At 30.0% G+C, this 25502-nt stretch overlaps 2 protein-coding genes across 3 annotated transcripts; one reads left to right on the forward strand and one right to left on the reverse strand.

The window, feature by feature from the left end:
• The first annotated feature begins 12575 nt into the window (after window positions 1-12575).
• LOC123262893 lies at window positions 12576-14329 on the forward strand. Its single transcript, XM_044725378.1, has 4 exons — window positions 12576-12762; window positions 13665-13798; window positions 13898-14074; window positions 14147-14329. Exons 1-4 carry the CDS (start codon window positions 12649-12651, stop codon window positions 14277-14279), a joined length of 558 nt encoding a protein of 185 aa, XP_044581313.1. The 5' UTR covers window positions 12576-12648; the 3' UTR covers window positions 14280-14329.
• A 2356-nt stretch (window positions 14330-16685) lies between these two features.
• Window positions 16686-23567, reverse strand: LOC123262896. 2 transcript variants are annotated; one of them, XM_044725381.1, is made up of 5 exons: window positions 23352-23567; window positions 20141-20317; window positions 19961-20075; window positions 19759-19886; window positions 16686-16703 (listed from the first exon to the last, which is right to left on the reverse strand). In XM_044725381.1, coding segments are annotated over exons 1-5 (483 nt in total). In that variant the 5' UTR covers window positions 23413-23567; the 3' UTR covers window positions 16686-16701. The 2 variants fall into 2 exon arrangements, with proteins under 2 accessions (XP_044581316.1, XP_044581318.1); XM_044725383.1 differs by lacking the exon at window positions 16686-16703 and adding an exon at window positions 17063-17082.
• Between the last annotated feature and the right edge of the window lie 1935 nt (window positions 23568-25502).

The following is a 25502-nucleotide window of genomic DNA, read 5'->3' on the forward strand; positions in this document are numbered from 1 at the left end:
TAACTTTGGTATTTTAATTAACCTTCTGCTTATTTAAATAAGCAGTATTGATAGTTTAGAAATTGTAAATTGTAGTAATAACACTGAAGTTAGCAGTCACGGAACGCTGAGTGAGATCCCCACTCGCTGGAAGGCGGAGAGGGGGGACTAGGCCGCTCTAGACTCGAGAGTGGGGAGCGCTCGACAGTCATTCAAGCGTCGACTGAAGTCCAGTCAACATCTATTATTTAATTAACCTTCCGCTTAAATTTTAAGAATTTTTCTGTACGTATTTGAACAGCATGTAAAAAAATTTCAAATTTTTATTTTAAAGTTACCGAAGAGCACTTTCATATTTTTACGATAAGATTATGATTAATTATAGGTAAGAACTTTCGAGCAGTGAAAAAGAAATAAGGGGCATTCCATAGTGACTGGTCGGACATTTGACTCTGGAATTCGATCAATTATAAGCTATAATTATGTGACTGAAACTTATACTATCGTAAAATTTATCTTATAATATAGAAGAATAACTAACTAACAACATTCCTTTGTTAAAAACCTTGATTACTTTTTAAGTTTCTCGTAATTATCATTCGACTGAGTGTGACTGGTGGGACTAAGAAAAATCCTTCTATCTTACCAAAGGTATACTTAAAGTCCAATTTCAGTTCGACCACTAAACTTTTTAAAAATACTTCCCTCTCAATACAAAATTTATCCTACAAACATTCAATATTATGAAGAATTAGACTGATTACCTACGTAGAAACAATTTAAAAAAATTTTTTTATTGTGACTGGTGGGACAGGCATTTGTGACTGGTGGGACAAGTACAAAATTTGTACATCAAGTTGTTTATTAAAAAAACTTGTATATTATTTCAACCTTAGAAAAATTGTTGTTTATATATTTAACTATAAATTATTTAGGATAATTAAAAAAAACTAATTAAAAAACACAAATAAAGGATTTAGCATGCTGACAACACGATCTTGATAAACTTAGGTGTTAATTAATAACGAACATAAAAAAATTTGCTCTTAAAACTATAATAATAAATATGTTAGTTAATAACAAACATAAAATGAATTTGTTCTTAAAACTATTAAAATAACATTCGACCCGAATACAAGTTAGTACGGCTGAAAAGTTACTAGGAGAGAAAAATCGATTTTCTTATTGATTAAAAAAAATTTTTTTACAAATTAGTAAAATATAAACTTTTAATAATAAATTAGGGCAAAATTAGAATGAATTAGAGAAATTTTAAAATTTTAATCATTTTCCCATTACGCATGGAATGCCCCATGATCTTTATTTCAGAACATAATTATGTTATAAGGAAAAGATCTAAAGGTCATGCGCCCTTTGTCGGAGGTTTTCAATATTATTTTGATCAAAAAAATACATATGGCCACGCCAGATCGTATATGAAAATATTTTAAGAGAAAATGAATAAATGGCTTATCAGTAAACAGACTATAGAGATTTCCTAATATTTTAAATACATCGCGTGCCTAGAGGTAAAAGGGCGTATAGCTAAGGGTTAATAGGGATTTGTGCAGAAAGGGCGTATAAAAAATTTTTTTTTGACATAAGGCTTGAAATTGTCTGAAACGTAAAAATCTATGAAAAAAAAAGTTCGTATCCTAAAGCTGAAAGGGCGTCTCTCAAGACATTCGCCCTTTCAGATTTAAGAAAAGTACTACTTAAAGGTAAAAGGGCGCATAAAAAAAAATTGTAGTTTTGATACCAAATGTTAAATAATAGTTTCACAAGACAAGTTATAATAAAATAACAGCCCCATATACAAAGTTTGATATAAACAAATAGAAAATAAATCAATCAAAAACAAATTACGTAAAAATTAAGTAATAAAAAAAATCACAATGACAGATAACATTCAAATATTTTGAAATTTCCCGCTTTAATCGCCCTATTGAATATAAATATTGGTGCCGTTCACAGAATAGCTGTTTCATCATGATCAAGAATCCAGATCCAAATTTGATAATAACTATTTCTTAAAATAAAAAGCGAGAAAATAATCACACGTACTTTATTGTTTTTTGGATATATTTTCTTTTTTAACTTCAAAAAATTGTACAGTTGAGGTTTTACGCCGCTACTACCACAGAAAGTTTTTTTTTCACATTTTTAAAATACGAATATGTTCTTTTGTAAACTGGCCGAAAAAAAAATTATACACCTTTCCACCTTTAGATCACCAAAATTTCGAATTCTTAAATATAAAAGGGCGTATAATTAAAGACATACCCCCTTTTAGCTTTGTAATTTTTTTGTTCAATTTTAAGCGTAAAATGTGTCTACTAACTCGATTGGCAAAAAAAATAAAATAATTACTCTTTTGTTTTTCTGAATTGTTTTCGAATTCCAAAAAATTGAAATATTTTAATCGTTAAAATTTATAAAATAATTTTTTTATTCCAAACAAATAAGTATATCTTGAAAAAGTAAGACTCTGATAAGTCTAAAATTAACTCAAAAATAGATATGTAAATTAAGGCTATTGGTTACCGAAGTGAAAATTTTGAAGGTTACTCTGAAAGATTATCAATTTAAAAATTTTCCTTATTTTCTCAAAAAATAACTGACCAAGTCAAATAACTTTCCAGACTTTACATAACAGCAATATTTGGTTACCGAGCTTATCAATTGAAAATCTGATATTTGCACAAAATTTTTTCAACAAATCTGAAAATCAGTATCGTGTTATCGCTGAAAACAAACATTGCGAAAAATGAATAAAAGCGCGCGCAAATATTCTATTGCACCAGTAAAAATTATATTTTACTGACGCGTTATTTCTTCGAAAATGTTGATCGCCGCTGTGGTATCTTTGTTGATCGTCGGATCTTATGCTCAATACGATTCAAGAGGAGCGTGTGTCAACTACCGTCCGGTCGATTACGATTCTTATAAAGTGAGTATTATTCAGTTGTACCAAAACTTTCTCACTGATCTTTGCATCATGAGTAGTAGAACTTTACTTTGATCAATTTACATACACAGTAAAAAAGTTTCACTTGAGCCAAGAAAATATTTTTCTTCCTAATTATTTTCTTGAGCGAAAAAAAAATTTTTTTTGACACAAGAAATTTCACTTATTCCAACAAAATTAATTCTCTTGTTTTAAGAAATATGTATCTTGATCCAAGAAAATTCATTTAAGTCAAGAAAATCTTGTTTTGAGAAAATTCAGCCTCTTGCTCCAAAAAATTTAGTTCTTGATAGAAGTAAATTTTCTTGTCTTGAGAAAATTTCTCTCTTGTTCCAAAAAATTAAATATAAAGATAGAAGTAAATTTGCATTAATATTTTTATTGATTAACATGCACTGAGAGAAAAATATGGTCAACTGAACTAGGAAAATCTAGTTAAATAGCATCACCACTATTTAATTGCAGTTCTTGTACCTAACATTATTTATTATATTGAACCTCAGTAGATAGTTACTTAAACTATTTTCAGTTAAATATCAGCTTAATAGCCATCTTGATTAAGTTTAACTCAGAAAACAGAAAAAATAATTCATATAGCTTGGACCGGGAATCGAACTCGGATCTTTTGGTTACGCGCTAAGGGCTCTTCCAGTTTAGCTATCTGAGACGTCGTCCGTAAAAACCTTTCAGTCACCTAATAACTTTTTGTTTAACGCGATAGCAAAAACATATTTATTAAAATATAATCGATATAACTATTTATCAATAGTTACTTGAACTAATGCATAGTTTGAGCAATTACAAAAAAAAAGTTCAGAAAACTATATTTTCATAATTGTGATGTTATAATTCAGTTAACTATGCACTTTTCTCTCAGTGTGTCAAATGGGAAAATCAAATAATATTTCATCATTTTTTTCATTCAATATGTATAATTGCACGGTAAAATAATATAAAATGGATATCAAATATTCAAGAGAAAAATTTTCTCAAGGTGAGAAAATTTTTTTCTCAGCTGAAGTAGATGGCACTGCTTCCCTAAAGTATCTAAAAATCTTGATCAAATATAAAAATTTATTGTATCAAGTATTTATGATAATTTGAATAAAGAAAAAATTACTTCCAGCAAGAATAGAGTTTAAAGATATAGAAAAATTTTTACTTCAGCCAACACACCTCGGTCTTCCTTCAGGCACCCGAAAATTTTCTTGAGCCAAGAATTTTGTTTTCCAGGAAAGAAATTTGTCTTTCTGTACACAGAAAAAACGGTTCACTTGAGCCAAGAAAATATTTTTCTTCCTAATTAGTTTGTAGAGTGAAAAAAAATTTTTTTTGACACAAGAAATTTCACTCATTCCAACAAAGTTAATTCTCTTTATTTAAGAAATAAGTATCTTGATCCAAGAAAATTTATTTAAGTTAAGAGAATCTGGTTGTTTTGAGAAAATTCTGCCTCTTGCTCCAAAAAATTTAGTTCTTGATACACGGAAAAAATAAAACACGAAAAATTACAGTATATAATGCAACGTCGCGCTTCGTGATGAAAACTGGAAAAATTACAGTTTCTAATGTAATTATTACATATTTTATAAAAATTACATTGTAGAATGTAATATTTACATTGAAAGCTCTGAATATTAAATTAAAAAATTGAATTTAGAAAAATGATATTTCAAACTGTAATTTTTCTAGTTTTGATTACGACGGGACCGATTTTACATTTTATACTGTAATTTTTCGAGTTTTCTTTTTTCTGTGTAGAAGTAAATTTTCTTGTTTTGAGAAAATTTCTCTCTTGCTCCAAAAAATTAAATATAAAGATAGAAGTAAATTTGCATTAATATTTTTATTGATTAACATGTCAAATGGAAGATCAAATAATATTTCATCATTTTTTTCATTCAATATGTATAATTACACGGTAAAATAATATAAAATGGGTATCAAATATTCAAGAGAAAAATTTTCTCAAGGTGAGAAAATTTTTTTCTCAGCTGAAGTAGGTGGCGCTGCTTCCCTAAAGTATCTAAAAATCTTGATCAAATATAAAAATTTATTGTATCAAGTATTTATGATAATTTGAATAAAGAAAAAATTACTTCCAGCAAGAATAGAATTTAAAGAAAATTTTTCACTTCGGCCAACACAACTTCGGTCTTCCTTCAGGCACCCGAAAATTTTCTTGAGCCAAGAATTTTGTTCTCCAGTCAAGAAATTTTTCTTTAAGGAACTACCTTAAAGCACATTCGAATTTACCAACTTTTTTTTACAGGGTGCTGGAATATGGTGGGAGTACGCAGCTACCTACGATCATTATGGCGGTAATGTGAGGTGCATACGTGAAGATTGGTATGCACCGGAAGGTAATACGACTAGAGTGGTGACTTACGGAATTGGTGTAAAGTAACTATTGTAATATTTTATTCTATCTAAGCAATTTTCGAAGACAAATCATACAATATAAATTTGTTTTTATTTTCTACAATAAAGAACCGGCAACGAAATGGTAATTGAAGGCAATTACAGTAAAGACAGAAACACTAGAAAGTTTCACGTTGTTAGCGCCGTGCCACTCGTTGGAATACAAACTATTGACTTCTTTGATATGGAAGATATCTACAACGATTATATAATAACTACATACTGTAGAACCGAAGGTTCGAGAAGGTAAGTTGCTTCTCAAACTGCAAACAAAATATTTATTTAGTAGCAATAATTCACGATTATATTCTAACAATTAACTACTTTTTGTACGTTCAGTGTGCCAGTTGTCCTTATCCTGACTCGTTCACCGAATACAAGAATAAATGTGATTGAAAGAGCCCAACAAGTTGCCAGACAGAGGGGTCTATCAGTAGGCAAGTTTATTCGCTTTGATAACAATTGTAACTAAACTGTTTCTATGTACCGATATTCAGTTAAGAATTTATTGTGAATTCTTTTACATTCGTTGTAAAATCAATAAAAATAAATCCATTGAATCTCTAGATTTGGTATTTTAAATATGTTAGTTTCTTCTTTTCCTTATACAAGTAGTAATTATGGATAGTTTAGAAATTGTAAATTGTAGTATTAACACTGAAGTTACAGTCAACGCTCTCTGTATTGGACCTCTCTGTATTTGAACGCGCTCTGTATTTGACCACATTCTTCCTCTGTATTTGACGATTTTACACAGCTATTATGGACAAGGACGAGTCAAATACAGAGAATGGTCCTGTAAGGGCGAGTCAAATACAGAGAGCGTTGACTGTAGTAGTCACGGAACGCTGAGTGAGATCCCTACTCGCTGGAAGGCGGAGAGGGGGGACCAGGCTGCTCTAGACTCGAGAGTGGGGAGCGCTCGACGGTCATTCAAGCGTCGGCTGAAGTCCAGTCAACATCTATTATATTATAAACCTTCCGCTTAAATTTTGAGAATTTATTTGTACATATTTGAACTGCAGGTAAAAAAATATCAAATTTTTATTTTAAACTTACCAAAGAGCACTTTCATACCCTTCAAATTCTCTTTTTCATACTTTCAAATTTTTTACGAAAAAATAAATAAATGGCGCATCAGGAAACGCGCTTAAAATTTTTTCAGTATTTTAACTACATTTTTAAGCTACCCTAGTAGAAAATAAGTTTAACTAGACTTAAGCTAGGAACTGGCTAGTATAATATCCAGTATAGAGCAGGCCATAAAAGTTGCTCTTCCTGGAGTAAATTGCTGCCAGGAAGAGCGTACTTTTGGCTAGGAGAGCAAGAAAAACATTTATGTGGTAGCAATAGTTTACGATTATATTTTAACTATTAACTACTTTTTTTACGTTCAGTTTGCCAATTGTCTCCATCCTTACTCGCACATCGAATCCAAGAACAAATGTGATTGCAAGAACCCAACAATTAGCCAGACAGAGGGGTCTCTCAGTAGGCAAGTTTATTCGCTTTGATACCAATTTTTACTAAGCTGTTTCTACGTACCGATATTCAGTAAAGAATTTATAGTGAATTCTTTTACATTTGTTGTACAATTAATAAAAATAATTCCATTGAATCTCTTACTTTGGTATTTTAAATATGTTATTTTCTTCTTTTTCTTATCCAAGTAATAATTATTGATAGCTTAAAAATTGTAAATTGTAGTAATAACACTGAAGTTAGTAGTTACGGAACGCACAGTGAAATCCCCACTCGCTGGAAGGCGGAGAAGGGGGACTAGGCCGCTCTAGACTCGAGAGTGGGGAGCGCTTGAGTGTCATTTAAGTGTCAGCTGAAGTCCAGGCAACATTTATAAAATCTGTATTTTCGCAAATAATTAGGTGATTTTATTCAAAATTCCACGCAAAGAAAGGTGCCTGTATTTAACTGTAGATCTCTCGATCATTTTTTATAATACCTCGACATTTTTTCGAGTCTATTGAACCGAATTTATTGTGCTGGTGATCACATAGCCCGCAGACGTGCGTCTGAATGTTAGTATGGAATTATATATATTTTCATGCTTATCATTTTTTTAACCAATTACATTCTGAATGAATTGGATTCACATATATTTTATCTCAATTTTATTTTAGGATTATTTGTAACAGTAAAATTAATTGAAAAATTATACTGTGGTAATATCAATTACGCATACATTAAGCAAATATCAATTTTTCTTTTCAAAATTTTTTTATTTAGATAAAACTTTGCAACATACTTATTTTTAAACTTTGAATACTTTATTTGCCCTCGATATTAGATTACTGAAATTATCAGCCGGAATAATTTATATTTGCACAGAATTATTCCGAAGCAATCAAAGACTCGTTATCGATTAAATCAAGTATCGCAAAAATTGAATATAAAAGATGTGTATAAATACAAAATAGTATCAGAAATATAGAAATATTTTTTACTAAAGCGTTACTTTGTAACGTCCACGTTTTCAAAATAAAACTATCAAATTAATCCCTGGCTCGACATTTGCTCGCCGGAGTCCAGGGTCTTAAACGGGGATCACATTATAAATAACAAAATATAAACAAAACACTTCATTTTAAATAAATCAAAGAAAAATTAAACCTCTTTATTGGCCTGATCATGTTAATAAACGATATAAACAATATAAGCAAATTAAACAATCTAAACAATACATTAAAACACACTTTTTGCACATATTCGCGGTTCAAAATCAAGAAACAATATAAACAGTATAAGCAATATACACTAATACAATAGAAACTTTCTATCCAAACATACACGACGGTATTCACGGTTCAAACTCAAAAACGCGATCTACAAAACTCTAACTAGTTTTCCAATAACACCCCCCCCCCCTCAGGGCGACGAGCCTTCATCCCTGAGGGTCCCAAACTTTACCCTGAGAGGAAGTGGAGAGTATCCTCCTCGCTCTCACCTACACGGCTTATGATTACTTACCGTACCTCAGCTGAAGGCCTCGGCACGGGGAGTCGCACTCATCCGGTCGGTCCCTGAAACTTACCTGTGTCTTGGTTAGACTCCAGGTAGAGTATCATCCTCTCGAATTACTTGGTGAAGAGTATTCAACCGAGTAATTCTCCTGAGAAAGAATTGCTTGTCGAAATTATTTTCAAAACGGAACTTAACATATTTTTGAATCATCACTACAAACGAAACATCTTCGCCATCTATCGAGGCTCGCGCAAGCTCAACGATCGTCAAAATAATTCTAAGTTTTTATTCTACAAATAATTTTTCACAAAATTATTTTCTATTTTAATCGCCATTTCTTTCATTATCCATCCATTCGTTTCGTCAAATTCACAATTCTTTATTATTTTAATCGTAATTTCTTTCATTCTCTATCCATTCGTCGCTTTCCCATACTAAATCTTGCTTGGGACTTATAAAATTTTCGCTTACCTAAATTATTTCTCACAAAATAATAATCGTCATGTCTTTCATTATATATCCATTCGTCGCTTTCCCATACTAAATCTTGTTCGGAACTTAGAATAATTTTCCCAGTCTTTTAATTTCTTTTACAATTAATTTCTTTTGCTCACTTAATTCGTTCGGCTTCATAATAATTTCTTAATTTAATCATACCTTCGGTAACAATAATATAATATTATTAACTAAATAAATACAATAATTAAATAATAATTGCCGCAATAATCATAATAATTGTTTCTATTAATATTTAAATAATTAATAAAAATAAACCAAAATACTCAAATACAAAAAGTAAAATCTGGGTCATAACTTTTTTCTTTAATAAAATGATTTTTGTTAACATTGCTGTTGTATTTTTATTGGTTGTCGTATTTTCCGCGCAAACTAATCAACCGCGTTCATGTCTCAATATCACTGGAGCCGATTACGATTTTTATCAAGTAAGTAATATTCTACTTAAAGTAGTTTCTCCGTCCAACTACGCAGATAAAAAACTACATTTAAGAAAAATATTCTTGACCCAAGAAAATTATTTTGAAGAGAACTAGTTATCTTACTTCAAGAAATTCTTGTCTTGAATTCATGTTTCTTGGATTGAGAGATCTAATCAATCCAATCGATAACATTTTTACTGGGTTCAAGACTATATTATCTTCGATTGATACAAGTTAAAGTAGTTTCTCCGTCCAACTACGCAGATAAAAAACTACATTTAAGAAAAATATTCTTGACCCAAGAAAATTATTTTGAAGAGAACTAGTTATCTTACTTCAAGAAATTCTTGTCTTGAATTCATGTTTCTTGGATTGAGAGATCTAATCAATCCGATCGATAACATTTTTACTGGGTTCAAGACTATATTATCTTCGATTGATACAAGTGAATTCTTTATTCAAAAACGATTCTCTTCAATAAAGAATAATTTTATTTCATTTCAAGAATTATTGATTGTTGATTCAAGAACAAATTTTTTTATTTATAATGTTATAAGTTTAAGTCGGAAAAAAACTTTGAAGTAAAAAAATTTGTATTTCTTTTCATGCCGAAAAATATTTATTAATACAGAGGATAGCAAAAATACAAAAATTTATATGCTTAAAACAAGTAAAATAATATCTTAATTTTCGAGTCGCGCCATACTTGGAACAAGTCGGTAATATCTTAAACCAATGTTACCGTCTGTCTTAATCCAAGAGAAAGAAATTCTTGGGCGAGGTTGTATATATTTTATTTTAAAACAACCAAGTTTCTTGATTTAAGAATCAATTTCTTAAGTTAAGAGAATTAAACTACTTAAAACAAAAATGACACTTTGAAGGAAAAATTTTTCTTGAATCAAGTCATTTTTTCTATCAGTGTACCTTTCGACAGATTATCTTAATTTTTTTTCTGCGTTTTAACAACAACGTTTATTAATAAATTTTGAATTCCCGATTATGCTCAAACTCTTCTGCTTACTGAATAATTATATGAATACTGTGAACAAATTTTTTTAGGGTAGTGGGTTACGGTACGTATACGCGAGTACCAACGATCCGTTTGAAGATGCTCTTAGGTGTTTAACCCACTATTGATATTACCCTACTGCTAATAAGATCACAAGAGTGATGGTTTCTGGTATTTTTAAAAGGTATTATAATCACTTAAACATATCTTTTCTGTCTAAGTTATCTTCAATAAACTTTAACCTAAACTTATATACTTTTAACTTCCCGCTAAGAAAATTGAAAATTTTCAAAAATCGGGAAGTTATTGGTTTTACCCCGTTTTTCGAAAATCGAGTTTTCATCAAATCTCGACGTTTTGAGGTCCTAGGAAGCTTTCCTGACTATTCCCGCGAGGGTGTCACTATGTCTGTATGTATGTGTGTGTGTGTGTAAGTATGTAAACCTCTTATAACTTTTGAACGGTTTAACCGATTTCATCGCGGTTGGTGCCATTCGAAAGGGCTTCGCCAAACTTAGATTTCCTGTTAATTTGAACCGATTCAGACCGATAGATTTTGAGAAATTTGGAGAAATCTAAAAAAAAGTAGGAAAAAAAATTTTTTCTGAAGTGGTTTTTTTGAGATAACTTTTAAACGGCTCAACCGATCGATTCCAAAAACTAATCAAGGCGTTGTTTGCTCGGTGAAACCAAATCAGCTTTCAACCTTGAAAAACCACGTCGACCGTCGCCAATCCGGTCAAAATCGGTTGATTCGTTCGAGAGATATCGTGAACGAAAGAAAACCGAAAAAAGTGTTTTTTCAGAGTTACTCCGAAATTTCTAGTTTGACCAATTGAAACTTAAAAATTATTTATAAGGCTTAAAAAACTACGTAGAATGCCGCCAACCGTGTAAAAATCGGTTCATTCATTCAAAAGTTATTTCGGTATGAACATTCAAAAAATAGTGTTCTATGAAACTTCTATCAGACTTTTGAGCTCAAAGAGCTCAAAAGCATAGAAAAGGTATCTTTTTGAGCTCGGAGAGCTTAAAACAATCCACAGATTGTACTTTTGAGCTCGAAGAGCTCAAAAAAGCGGCCAGGTATTAACGGAATTAGCGGGAAGTTGCAGGGATGGCCTTTAAGGTCAACCGTTTTCCTAATTTTTTTTTTATTCTATAGTTGAGAACCGGCACTCTATCTCAAATTGAAACTGTATACACTCAGAACAAACCGGATAATCAGATACATGCTAAAGGTTGGGATCCACTTCGTGGAGTAACTAATGTAATGATCTAAGTAAGTAAGTGAGTAACTAAACTAATGATCCACTTAGTGGAGTAACTAATGATTGATGGGATTTGTAAGATGAGTTTGACAATTATATTATAACCTTGTGTGAGCCAGGGCTCGACCATGTAAGTTACTTAACAAAATCTATAAAAATGTTATTATTATTTTATTTTGATCAGTGTGCCAACTTTCACCATACTTACTCGCGAACCGTACCCAACAACAGATGTGATTGGAAGAGCTCGAGAAGTAATCTCTGGATTGGGTGTCGCAGAACCCAATTTTTTTATATATGATACGAATTGCGCGTAAAGTGTTGCTATGTATCGATATTGAGACAAGAATTTATTGTAATTCTTTTTCCACAATTAATTTTAATAAATACATTTAATCACTAGTTTTGGTATTTTGATCGACATTTGACTATCTATTTTATTTATCCAAGTAATAGGTATTAACAGGCTAATAAAATAGAAGTAATAACATTAAAGTAGTCACGGAACGCAGAGCTAGACCCCCCTCTACTAGTTAGGAGCTGTAGAAAGGGAACTAGACCGCTTTAGACTTGAGAGTGGGGAGCGCTTGTTTATCATTCAAGCGTCAACTGTAGTCCAGTTAACATCTAAAAAATCTGTTCTCTTGTTAATAATTCAGTGATTTCACCTAAATTGAATACTCAAAATATGCAAGTGATGACATGGCTCGTCATTTTAATTATAACATTTTAATTATAACCGTAGAATTAACTTAAAAATTATGCTGTGGTAATATAAATTATGTAAACATTAAACGAATATCAATATCAGCTTTCAAAATTTTTCGTTATTTTAATAAAACTGTGTAACATACTTATTTTTAGACTTTGCATACTTTATTTGCCCACGATATTAGGTGACTGAAGTTATCAACCGGAATAATTTATATTTGCACAAAATCATTTCAAAACAATCCAAGACTCGTTATCGATAAAAACAAGTTTCGTAAAAATTGAATATAAAAAGTGCGTATCAATTCAAAATAGTATTTGAAATATATAGATATCTTTTACTGAAGCGTTACTTTTTTCTTCATTAAAATGTTTTTTGTTAACATTGCCGTTGTATTTTTATTGTTTGGCGTATCTTCCGCGCAAGTTGATCAACCGATTAAGTGCCTTAATATCACTGGGGCCGATTACGATTTTTATCAAGTAAGTATTATTCTGTTCAAAGTAAATTTTCTCTGTCCAATTACTTTTCGACAAACTTTGTTAATTTTTTTTTCACGTTTTAAGAAAATAACGCTTACTCATAAATCTCGAAGTTTAAGAATTTTCTACACAGAAAAAAAGGTTTACTTGAGCCAAGAAAATATTTTTCTTCCTGATTATTTTTTTGAACGAAAAAAAAATTTTTTTTTGACAAGAAATTCAACTTATTCCAACAAAATTAATTATCTCACTTTAAGAAATACGTATCTTGATCCAAGAAAATTTATTTAAGTCAAGAAAATCTTGTTGTTTTGAAAAAATTCAACCTCTTGCGCCAAAAAATTTAGTTCTTGATAGAAGTAAATTTTCTTGTCTTGAGAAAATTTCTCTCTTGCTCCAAAAAATTAAATATAAAGATAGAAGTAAATTTTCATTAATATTTTTAATGATTAACATGTCAAATTGGAAGATCAAATAATATTTCATCATTTTTTTTCATTCAATATGTATAATTGCACGCTAAAATAATATAAAATGGGTATCAAATATTCAAGAGAAAAATTTCCTCAAGGTAAGAAAATTTTTTTCTTAGCTGAAGTAGGTGGCGCTGCTTCCCTAAAGTATCTAAAAATCTTGATCAAATATAAAAATTTATTGTATCAAGTATTTATAATAATTTGAATAAAGAAAAAATTACTTCCAGCAAGAATAGAATTTAAAAAAAATTTTTCACTTCGGCCAACACAACTTCGGTCTTCCTTCAGGCACCCGAAAATTTTCTTCAGCCAAGAATTTTGTTTTCCAATCAAGAAATTTTTCTTTCTGTGTACTGTTTAAATAGCAAGACTCAAACTCTTCTGCTTACCGAACAATTATACGATTAACATGAACAAACTTTTTAGGGTGTTGGGTTATGGTACATATACGCGAGTACCTACGATCCGTTCGAAGATGCTTTTAGGTGTTTAACTCACTATTGGTTTTACCCTGCTGCTGATAACGTAGCAAGAGTGGTCGTTTCCGGTATTTTTAAAAGGTATTATATTTGAACATATGTTCTCTGTCTAAGTTATCATTAACAAACTTTAAACTAAACTTATCAATTTTTTTGTTTATTGTGTATTCTATAATTGAGAACCGGCCTCTTATCTCAAATTGAAGTTGTGTATACTTTGTACAAACCCGATAATCGGTTACATAGTAAAAGCTTGGATCCACTTCGTGGAGTACTAAGTCATGATCTCTATGATTTGGAAGATGTGTACGAAGATTATATTATAACCAGTTCTTGTATGAGACAGGGCTCGAGCATGTAAGTTACTCAACAGAATATAGAAAAATTTTATTATTATTAATGTTGTTATTATTATTTTATTTTGATCAGTGTGCCAACTTTCACCATACTGACTCGCGAACCGTATCCAACAACAGATGTGATTAGAAGAGCTCGAGAAGTAATCACTGGATTGGGTCTCGCAGAACCCAATTTTTTTATATATGATACAAATTGCGAGTAAAGTGTTGCTATGTATCGATATTAAGACAAGAATTTATTGTAATTTTTTTTTTGCACAATTTTAATAAATACATTTAATCTATAGTTTTGGTACTTTGATTGACATTTGACTATTCATTTTATTTATCCAAGTATATAATAGGTACTAGCAACCTTGCAGTCACTATGTGACTGCCGTGACTTGTGAACTACAAATAAATAAAATTTTGCTTTATTAAATAATGATTCTTGTTAAAATGCACTGTACTTCCCGTGTAAAAATGATATGATATCATTATGACGCTCATAATGAATATCATAATGAATCTCATATTTTGACACTAATATGAGATTCATATAAAAGCCATATCAATACATTTGAAACCTGTAATTAGTAAAATACTTATGGAAACGAATTTTTTTTTAACTAGATTATTTTATTTTTATTTATCTTGTTGGAGAAAGAAAATTTCTAATAATTTGATTATGTTTTATTATAAAATTTGATCTACACGGATCGGTCACATGGGGATTCGTGACCAATCCATAGTGACAAACGCATAATTTCATACTGAAGTCATAATAGTATCTACGTAAACTCATGATGGAATCAGGCTGAACTTTCAAATTCATAATGATATTGTAATAATATTATTTCCTTTTATTCATAATTCAAGAAAAAAATTTTTTATTACTGTTGGAAATTCGTTAGGATAGTATCACCATGATGATATTAACATAATTTCATTATGAAATCATAATGATATTGAATTGAATTCAAAATTTAATGATGATCATATCTGCATAAAATCATAATGATATTGTTAGACTTTTTAAATCGTGATATAAAGTTATTGAGTCATAACTATATACAAGAAATAATGCAAAATAATTAAATTAAAGAAATTTTTAGGACGATATAAATTGTTTTCAAAATAAAAAATAATTATCTTAAGACGAAAAAATTTTTTCAGTTAAAAATTTTTTTTAAATCAAGATAGTCAATGTTTTTCTAAATATTCTTCCAAGTTAAGAAAGTCAAGGAGGAAAGTTAAGTAATTCAATAGTATAGTGCATGATAAAAATACTGTTTTTCTCAATTGTTATACATTTCCTCTGATTAACAGAAAAAATAAAAATTTTACTAATCTACTTAAAAAAGATTCGTTCTCACAGGTATTTTACTTATTACGGGTTTACAAAGTATTGATATGGCTCTTATATGAATCTCATATTAGTGCCAAAATATGAGATTCATTATGAGCTTCATAAGGATATCATATAATTTTTACACGGGATTTCTTTAATATTGACGATTTTAAAGATATAAGCTCATCCCGATGTTATACTCATCAAGAGCTTTCATTTGAGTACCCACATGCATTTTTGATATATTTTTCATATATACATATATAGAACATCTACTAGTTATTTGACCTAGACGGCATGAAAAAAACACTCATTATATATATATATACAATTCGGTCATGAAAACACCTTTAGTAAATTGTAATATTCACTCGGATTTCGGTTAATTTTTATAGTTTCAAACAGTAAAGCGGACATCGGGGTGGCAAAAATATAAATATTACAGAACTTAATGTAGATAGTATAAAAGCCACAATTTATAATTTAATATCCAAAATAAGTGATTAGTAGCTGTCACTGTAGTAAATAACGACTCTTCCATCTAAAAAAATTACAATTTCAAGCACTAAAAATTGCCATTTCAATATATATTTCATATTATGAGGAGAAGGAAAACTCAGATGAAAGAGAAGGGGGTCTCACTCTGGGAGAATTTAACATTTCAAACAGTAAAAATTATACTTTTAAAATATCCACAGATTCGGTAGAATCTGGCGCCAAGTTCCGTTCAAATCCGTTGTAAATAGAGCGCCAGACTACCGAGTGTGTTTACTGTAAGCAGAACGGTATTTCGAGGTTGCAAAATTTTATTTAATTCTACGGTACTTCTTGTTCCTAAATTTTATATTATAACAGTAATTCATACTTTATTTTTATTCAATTATAACAATTAATCTACTTGAAATTATTAAATTTTATCAGCACAAACTATAGCAAGCTCAAAAATTTCGATCCTGACTTTTTTTCGATGTAAAAAGTGACATGCCACAGACAAAGTAATTCGAGAATGCATGGTAATCCTCCAATAGATGGGAAACTACAGTTAAAAAAATAAATTTCACAGCTTGCATCTACACCCGCCAGGGTGCGCTGCAATTATTTTTACATAAACTGTAGCTTCAAGGGGATAGTTTGCTATAAAAAATGCAGCCAACTTGAGATTTAAGTTGGTACCAATTGCAAATTTTTATTATAATTACAAAAAATACTGAAATCCGAACAAAACAGTTTCACTGTAAAAAAATCGCGCCAAGTCCACGTTCATAAGACTATTAAGAAAAAAAAAATTTTTTTTTTTCTTTACAAAAAGATATAAAATAGAAAAATTAAAAAATCCAAGTAACCGATATGATTGTATATGATTTTCGGAAATTAAAAAAAATTTTGTTGTAAATTTAAAAATTAAGAAAAAAATTTTGAAACGTACTTAGTGTGCGTCATTGTGTATTTCAATTTTTTTAAAGTCCTAGTAAATAGATTTTACGAATTTCATGAAAAGTAAAATATTTTGGAACCACGCACACTAAATACGTTCCAAAATTTTTTTCTTAATTTTTAAATTTACAACAAAATTTTTTTTAATTTCCGAAAATCATATACAATCATATCGGTTACTTGGATTTTTTAATTTTTCTATTTTATATCTTTTTGTAAAGAAAAAAAAAAATTTTTTTTTTCTTAATAGTCTTATGAACGTGGGCTTGGCGCGATTTTTTTACAGTAAAACTGTTTTTGTTCGGATATATTTTACCAGTCCTAGCAAGTCAATAATTACAGTTTGATTTTTAGCGTTGCGTTTAAAATTTACCATTTTACTTTGTAAATATTGACGTTGCTTGTATTAGAAATTTACTAACTTTATTTTATACTTTTTACATATCATAAGATCATTTTTTAGGTACGAAATGATAAATATCAGTCTGAATTCTTAATTATTATACTTTAACATTTTAGACATTTACATAGTGATTATTACTGTTTGAAATAATATTTTCTTCCATGTAAAGAGTAAATTGTAACGTTTAAATGGTAAATATTATAAAGTGAATAGTAAAATCACGATTTTACTGTTTGAAATGGTAATTTTTAGCACTTGATCATTACTTATTATAAATCGACTGTTATTTATTACAGTTTACTTTTTTCCGTGTAGGAGTCTGGTATGAGTACGCGGCTTCTCTTGACAATAGATACAAGGGCGGTTTGAAGTGTATATCTCTTAATATGTTACCACCAAAGAATAACGCATCAACAATCATTACTACAGCTGCTTCTAATACGTAATTTTTTTTTTTTTTTTTTAATTACTGCAGTTAAATATTTTTCTCATTGAACACTAAAGAGCATAATTATATTTTCCAGAACTGAGAATGTTCTACAAATCGAGAGTCAATATACTTTAAACACTACAGACAACTCAATAAACGCCGTTAGTCACGTTCCGCTTTTTGGAGAAATTTTTGACTCTTTCAGGACTTTCGAAATTGTATATAACAGTCACTCAATAGCATGGGTTTGCCAAGAGATAGGAAATAATCAGTAAATATATGCACCTTTGATTTTAATTTGATAATATTTTGCACGCCTCATAAGCGAAGCGTTAAAAAACCACGTCGATCGCCACCATGCCGGTCAAAATCGGTTGATTCGTTCGTGAGTTATCGTTGACGAAAGAAAACCGGAAAAAGTGTTTTTTCGGAATTATTCCGAAATTCCTAGTTCGATCAAATTAAGCTTAAAGATTCTTCATGAAGCTTAAAAAACTGCGTCGAATGTCACCAACTGCGTAAAAATCGATTCATTCATTCAAAAGCTATTGCAGTTTGAAAATTTGAAAAATAGTGTTTTATCAAACGTCTATCTGACTTTTGAGCTCGAAAAGCTCAAAAGCATGAAAAAACTCTTTATTTAAGCTCGGAGAGCTCAAAATAACACACAAATTGTATTTTTTAGCTTGAAGAGCTCAAAAACATCATAAGTACAATTTTAAGCGCTTAGGTATGGAATTAGCGAAAAGTTGCAGGGATGGCCTTCAGGGTCAACTGTTTTTATAATTTTTTAACTTCCCGCTAAGAAAATTGAAAATTTTCAAAAATCGGGAAGTTATTGTTTTCACTCCGTTTTTCGAAAATCGAGTTTTCATCAGATCTCGATGTTTTCAGGTCTTAGGAAGCTTTCATGACTATTTCCGCGGTCACCGTGTCTGTATATATGTATGTTTGCATGTGTGTGTGTGTGTGTGTGTGTGTGTGTGTGTGTGTGTGTGTGTGTGTGTGTGTGTGTGTGTGTGTGTGTGTGTATGTAAATCTCTCATAACTTTTGAACGGATCATTCGATTCAATCGAAATAAGCGGCGTTCTGAAGAGTTCCGTTGTCCCTCGAATTCTGATACTAATATACAAAATTTGAGTCGATCAATTTTGAGAAATCTCAAAAATAAAATTTCCAAAAATTCGTTTTTTTGAAATATCTTTTAAACGGCTGAACCGATCAATTCCAAAAACTAGTTAGCTCTTAACCTCAAAAAACCACGTCTATTGCCACCAGCCCGGTCAAAATTGGTTGATTGGTTTGTGAGATATTGTTGTCGAAAAAAATGTTTTTTTCAGAATTTTTATGAAATTTTTAGTCTGACCAGTTTACGCTTAAAGATTTTTCAAAGAACTCAAAAAACTGCGCTGAATGATGTAAACCGCGAGAAAATCGATTTATTCATTCAAAAGTTATTGCGGTTTGAAAATTCAAAAAATAGTGTTCTATAAAACTTCCATTAGCCTTGTGAGCGCGAAGAGTTCAAAATCACAGAATAGCAATTTATTTGAGCTAAAAATTATATTCTTGAGCTCGAAGAGCTTAAAAAATAAGTGAATTGTTGAGCACTTAGGTATGGAGGTAGCGGGAAGTTGCAGGGATGGCCTTTAGGGTCAACCGTTTTCCTAATTTTTTTTGTTCGTTATATAAGCTGATAATTATCTTAATATTATATTCAGATAAGTCATAAAATAACTGAATGAAAACAGTATTATCAGCGGTAAGCCCCCGCTATAATTGCTACAATGCCTGAATTACCGATTAACGATTTTTCAAATCGTCTGTTGGTAAGACCAAGAGCTGTACGCACCATAAGTAGATAAAAAAAATTCAAAAATTTGCGATTGAAGGAAATAAAAATTTTATCTGTTTGACAAAATTAATCTAATAAAAAAAAAGTATTTAAAAATAAATGGCAATTTAAAAACAACTTTAATTGTGAATTTCAAAAAAGTTTATTCCAGGCAGTGCTTGATCATTTGTTATAACAATAATTATTATAATTCATAGCGTAAAATGAAGTAATTAAAGATAATGTGAACAATATAATAATGAAAAAACTTGTAATGTTATAACTGTTAGATAATAAGTAAGATATTTTCCTGTAATTGAGAAAGACGAATTACACGCATCTACATCGTTACAAGATTGCACGCACCCTCGAACGTACCTGAAATAAAAATTAAAAAAAATCAAACTATAGTTATAAATTCTCAAAAAATTCTCGAAAAAAATAAAACATACTTATCATCAAAGAAAAATCCTCCACAATGTGACATTCTGACCAATTCTGAATCGGTTGTCAGAGTCCCGCTGTCCAACGCACATGTTCTGACTGTCAACGACACCCCAGTGTCATCTGCGATTAAAAGAATATGGTTATTAATGTAATTTAGATTAATTTTAATAGATAAAAAAAAATACAGTAAAATCCAGCAAGTTTAACACAAGAAGTTGCCGGAAAAAGACCATCACGTCCTTTTCGCCCGCTCAAACAAGGAGATTCTAAGTATCCAATAGTTCCGTTGTTGTGAAAAGGATCGTCACATTCTTTATTGTTTCCACCGATTGATACGCATTTGAAGCAATCTATTGCAGAAGCTGTTGAGAAAATAATTCATTAAAAATTTTTTGCACCAGAAAGGAAAATTTCTTGATTGGAGAACAAAATTCTTGGCTCAAGAAAATTTGTCGGGCCTGAAGGAAAACTGAAGCTGTGTTGGCCGAAGTAAAAATTTTTCTTTAAATTCTATTCTTGGTGGAAGTCATTTTTTCTTAAATCAAATTATCATAAATACTTGATACAATAAATTTTTATACTTGATCAAGATTTTTAGATACTTTAGAGAAGCATCGCCACTTACTTCAGCTGAGAAAAAAATTTTCTCACCTTGAGAAAATTTTTCTCGAGAATATTTGATACCCATTTTATATTCCCATAGAGGAAAGTACCACGGGGCCTAGCTTGGCCCAGCCTTGGCTCAACTATGTAAAACTCTGGGCCAAGCTTGTAAGCCAGGCTTGGCCCAGTCCTGGTTGAAGTCTGGGATGATAACGATAGGCCAAGCCTGGTTACCAAGGCTGAGCCATAGTTAATTTTCAAGTCTGGCCCATGCCATTTGATAAAAAATGATAAAAAAGAATTATTGGAATGTTATTTTTTTATTTTATTTTGTAAGTAAAGTAAATTCAAACCTAACTGTTGCTAATTATAAAAAATAAAGTGTGAAAATCGTATCCGTTCTTCTAATCGAGATTCGAACCCGAGCCGCGCGCTTGCCAGACCGATAACTAACCCTTACACCGTACGACCGATAAGTTGATGCACATCTTATTATTCTGATAAGCTAAATCTATATAGTGACGAAGTGTGACGGTTTATTATTTATATAATTTATGTTATTTAATATTGTGTTTTGATAAAAATTAACTATTTTTTACAAATGTTTATTATAGTTAAAAAAAATGAAAGAGTCAAGTTGTTATATTACTTTAAACTTTGTACATCGTTCTGTATATTTTTAATATCTTATGATAAATTTTCATGTTTAAAATTATCAATATTAAAAATTCAACCGTAAATTATTATATTTTAATTTTTTTAAGACTACATCAATTTTGACGATATGCAATTGTCTTGGTTAAATAATAAATTTTAAATTTTAGAATTTGTTAGCAAATATTCGTTAAACAATAAATGTTTACTGTTTAAAATTCTATTACTTAATGATTTATTAAGTTTGAATTTCCCATTGAATGGCTAAGGCTAGGTTACCCAATTCTGGCTCAAGTCTTGGTTGCTATTCAACGCCCATGGCTACAAAGAAAAAAAAATTTACTTAAATCAAGTAAATAATTTTTAAGAATTTCATCTTCTTGATTTGAGTAGAAAAATTCTTAAACTAAGAAATTTTTCTCGATTTAAGTAAATTTTATTTAATTAAAGAATTTTTCGTTTTGATTGAAGACAATTAAACTCTACAAAGTTATTTTCTTGATTCAAGAATTTTTCTCTTGAATTAAGTTAATTTTTTTTTTCAGTGTAGGTTTCCCAATCTTGGCTAACCCTCGGGTAATCATTGTGGCCGTGACTGGGTGACCCAGTTCTGGCCCAGGCTCGGGTAATAATTGGGCCGACCAAGGCGTGGTTGCCCAGTCTTGGCCCAAGCTTGGGTCACCGATGAATCACCAAGGCTAGGTTAGCCAGTCTTGGCACAAGCTTGGATAATTATTGGCTTGGCCGAGGCTGGGTTAACCAGTTTTGGCCCACGCTTGGGTCGCCAATGAATGGCCAAGGCTGAGTTAGCCAGTCTTGGCCTAAGATTGGGTAATCATTGGCATGGCCGAGGCTGGGTTAAACAGCCTGGCCCACGCATGGGCCAATACAGGTACGCCGAAGCTAGGTTTCCTAGTACTGGCCCAAGCCTGGCCCCTTTGTCAACTCTGGGGGTTTCCTGCATGGGTTATTTTAGCGTGCAATTATACATATTGAATGAAAAAAAATGATGAAATATTATTTGATCTTGCCATTTGACATGTTAATCAATAAAAATATTAATAAAAATTTACTTCTATCTTTATATTTAATTTTTTGGAGGAAGAGAGAAATTTTCTCAAGACAAGAAAATTTACTTCTATCAAGAACTAAATTTTTTGGAGCAAGCGGCTGAATTTTTTTAAAACAACAAGATTTTCTTGACTTAAGGGGTTATACGCAGTTGCAAAGCAAAAAAAACAACATTTTTTTATGAATTTTTTCTAGACACAGTTTTTAATTATCAATTACAAGTGATGGTTATTTAAATAGAGCCTACTTTCAAGAATACAATAGCGCGTCAATCATGTAAAAATATAAATGTGCACCTCTCCTGTAGAAGATGTTCTGAACGACCTCTAAAAAAAAGGCGCTTGGCGGTGATCTCCATTTCGGTGATTTGGATTATCTGAAATCAAAAAATATGGTGAATTCTTTTACAGGATAGATTAATGCAGGTATTAGACGAAGGAATAAGATTTAAAAAAATTATTACTATTTTTTTTTTAACAATTTAGAAAATTGTTTTTCAACAAAAACGAAAAATTTTTTACAAATAGACGCCATTTTGTCAAAAATCAAAATTTTTCTTATTCCTTCGTCCAATACCTGCATTAATCTATCCTGTAAAAGAATTCACCATATTTTTTGATTTCAGATAATCCAAACCACCGAAATGGAGATCGACGCCAAGCGCCTTTTTTTTAGAGGTCGTTCAGAACATCTTCTACAGGAGCGGTGCACATTTATATTTTTACACGATTGACGGGCTATTGTATTCTTGAAAGTAGGCTCTATTTAAATAACCATCACTTGTAATTGATAATTAAAAACTGTGTCTAGAAAAAATTCATAAAAAAATGTTGTTTTTTTAGCTTTGCAACTGCGTATAACCCCTTAAATAAATTTTCTTGAATCAAGATACGTATCTTTTAAAGCAAGAGAATTAATTTTGTTGGAATAAGTGAAAATTCTTGTGTCAAAAAAAATATTTTTTTCGCTCAAGAAAATAATTAGGAAGAAAAATATCTTCTTGGCTCGAGTAAACCTTTTTTTCTGTGTAGAGCTAATTTAATTTTATTTGACATTTTAAATACTTACTTTGATGTAAACATACAAAAACGGTAAACGAAAAATAAATAAACTTCACAATGCAGGTCATTATTTCAATGTGATGAATTTTTGTGATTTCAGACAATCATTAGAGGTAATTTCAAACATTTTTATTAATTTTTGTGAGTGAATTATCAATTTGATACTTAAAACAGGCAGTGCAATAAACTTTCATGATATGCAAATTTTACTTTGTTGTGATTACTTGTTGCCGTGGTAACAGTTGCTGAAGAATGTTCGCAAATGTAGGTGAATTTTATAATAGTATATTCTATATTATGTATAGAAGGGGTATTGATAAAATTATAATAAATGACCCGGAAAAAAATTTTTTTATTAAATTATGAATATTTGTGTTTTATAAAATTTTGTGTAATTTCATGAAACGTCACAAAATTTTATAATAATTTATTTAATTTCATGAAATATTTATAGAAAAATTTTAATGCTTACATTTAATGAAATTTATAAAAAAAAATTTTTCCGGATTTGTTACGACTGAAAAAAAAATTTATATTAAGATAAAAACAACTAAGAACCTTGCAGTCACTATGTGACTGCCGTGACTTGTAAACTATAAAAAAATAAAATTTTGCTATATTACATAATGACTTTTGTTAAAATGCACTGCATTTTCTTAAATATTGACGTTTTTAAAGATATAAGCTCATCCCGATGTTACACTCATCAAGAGCTTTTATTTGAGTACCCACATGCATTTTCATATATTCATATTTATAAATATACAAAATATATGAAAAATTGATGTGGGTACTCAAATAAAAGGTCTCGATGAGTGTAATGTCGAGGTGAGCTTATATCTTTAAAAATTTCAATAGTCAGCAAGATACAAGGTCAAAAAATTAGGATTTTACTTCGTTAAATAATGACTTTTGTTAAATTGCCCTGTATTTTCTTAAATATTGACGTCCTTACAGATATAAGCTCATCCCAAAGTTATACTCATCAAGAGCTTTCATTTGAGTACTCACATGCATTTTGATATATTTTTCATAAATATATATATATATATATATATATATATATATATATATATATATATATATATATATATATATATATATAATATATATATAAATATATGAAAAATTGATGTGGGTACTCAAATGAAAGGTCTCGATTAGTGTAATGTCGGGATGAGCTTATATCTTTAAAAATGTCAATATTTCATGAAATACAAGTTTAAAAATTAAAATTTTGCTTCATTGAATAATGACTTTTGTTAAATTGCAATGTACATTTTTAAATATTGACGTTTTTACAGATATAAGCTCATCGCTATGTTACACACATCAAGAGCTTTTATTTGAGTACCTACATACATTTTGATATATTTTTCATATATTCATACATATAAATATATAAAATATATGAAAAATTGATGTGGGTACTCAAATGAAAGGTCTCGATTAATGTAATGGGATGAGCTTATATCTTTAAAAATGTCAATATTTCATGAGATACAAGTTCAAAAATTAAAATTTTGCTTTATTGAATAATGACTTTTGTTAAATTGCAATGTACATTTTTAAATATTGACGTTTTTACAGATATAAGCTCATCCCGATGTTACACTCATCAAGAGCTTTTATTTGAGTACCCACTTGCATTTTTGATATATTTTTCATATATACATACATATAAAATATATAAATATGTGAAAATCTGATGTGGGTACTCAAATGAAAGGTCTCGATGAGTATAATGTCAGGGTGAGCTTGTATCTTTAAAAATGTCAATATTTCACTAGATAAAAGGTAATTTCTTAATTATATATCTAGAGATAGCGTATTTCCGAACGCAGCTTAAATATTAATTATAATAAATTTTCTATCTGTGAGAATGATATGAAACCTTGAAAAGGTCCAAATTCAAGTCAAGACCTTTACAATGGCACTAAATTTTTCTTAAAAAATTTATTTTATTTTATCGACGTTCTAATTAGCAAATTGTCTAACTCTATTTTAGAGAATCTTCTATTTGTATGAAAAAAACAATTAGTTCAAAATTTATTATCACTTTAAAAAACCATTTAATATTGTTATTATCTATTAGAGATATAATATTTAGGTTTGAATTATTCAAATAATTTATAATTCGTTTATGGCTACATCAAAA

Source organism: Cotesia glomerata, linkage group LG4 (genome assembly GCF_020080835.1).
Source record: "Cotesia glomerata isolate CgM1 linkage group LG4, MPM_Cglom_v2.3, whole genome shotgun sequence".
NCBI lineage: Eukaryota > Metazoa > Arthropoda > Insecta > Hymenoptera > Braconidae > Cotesia > Cotesia glomerata.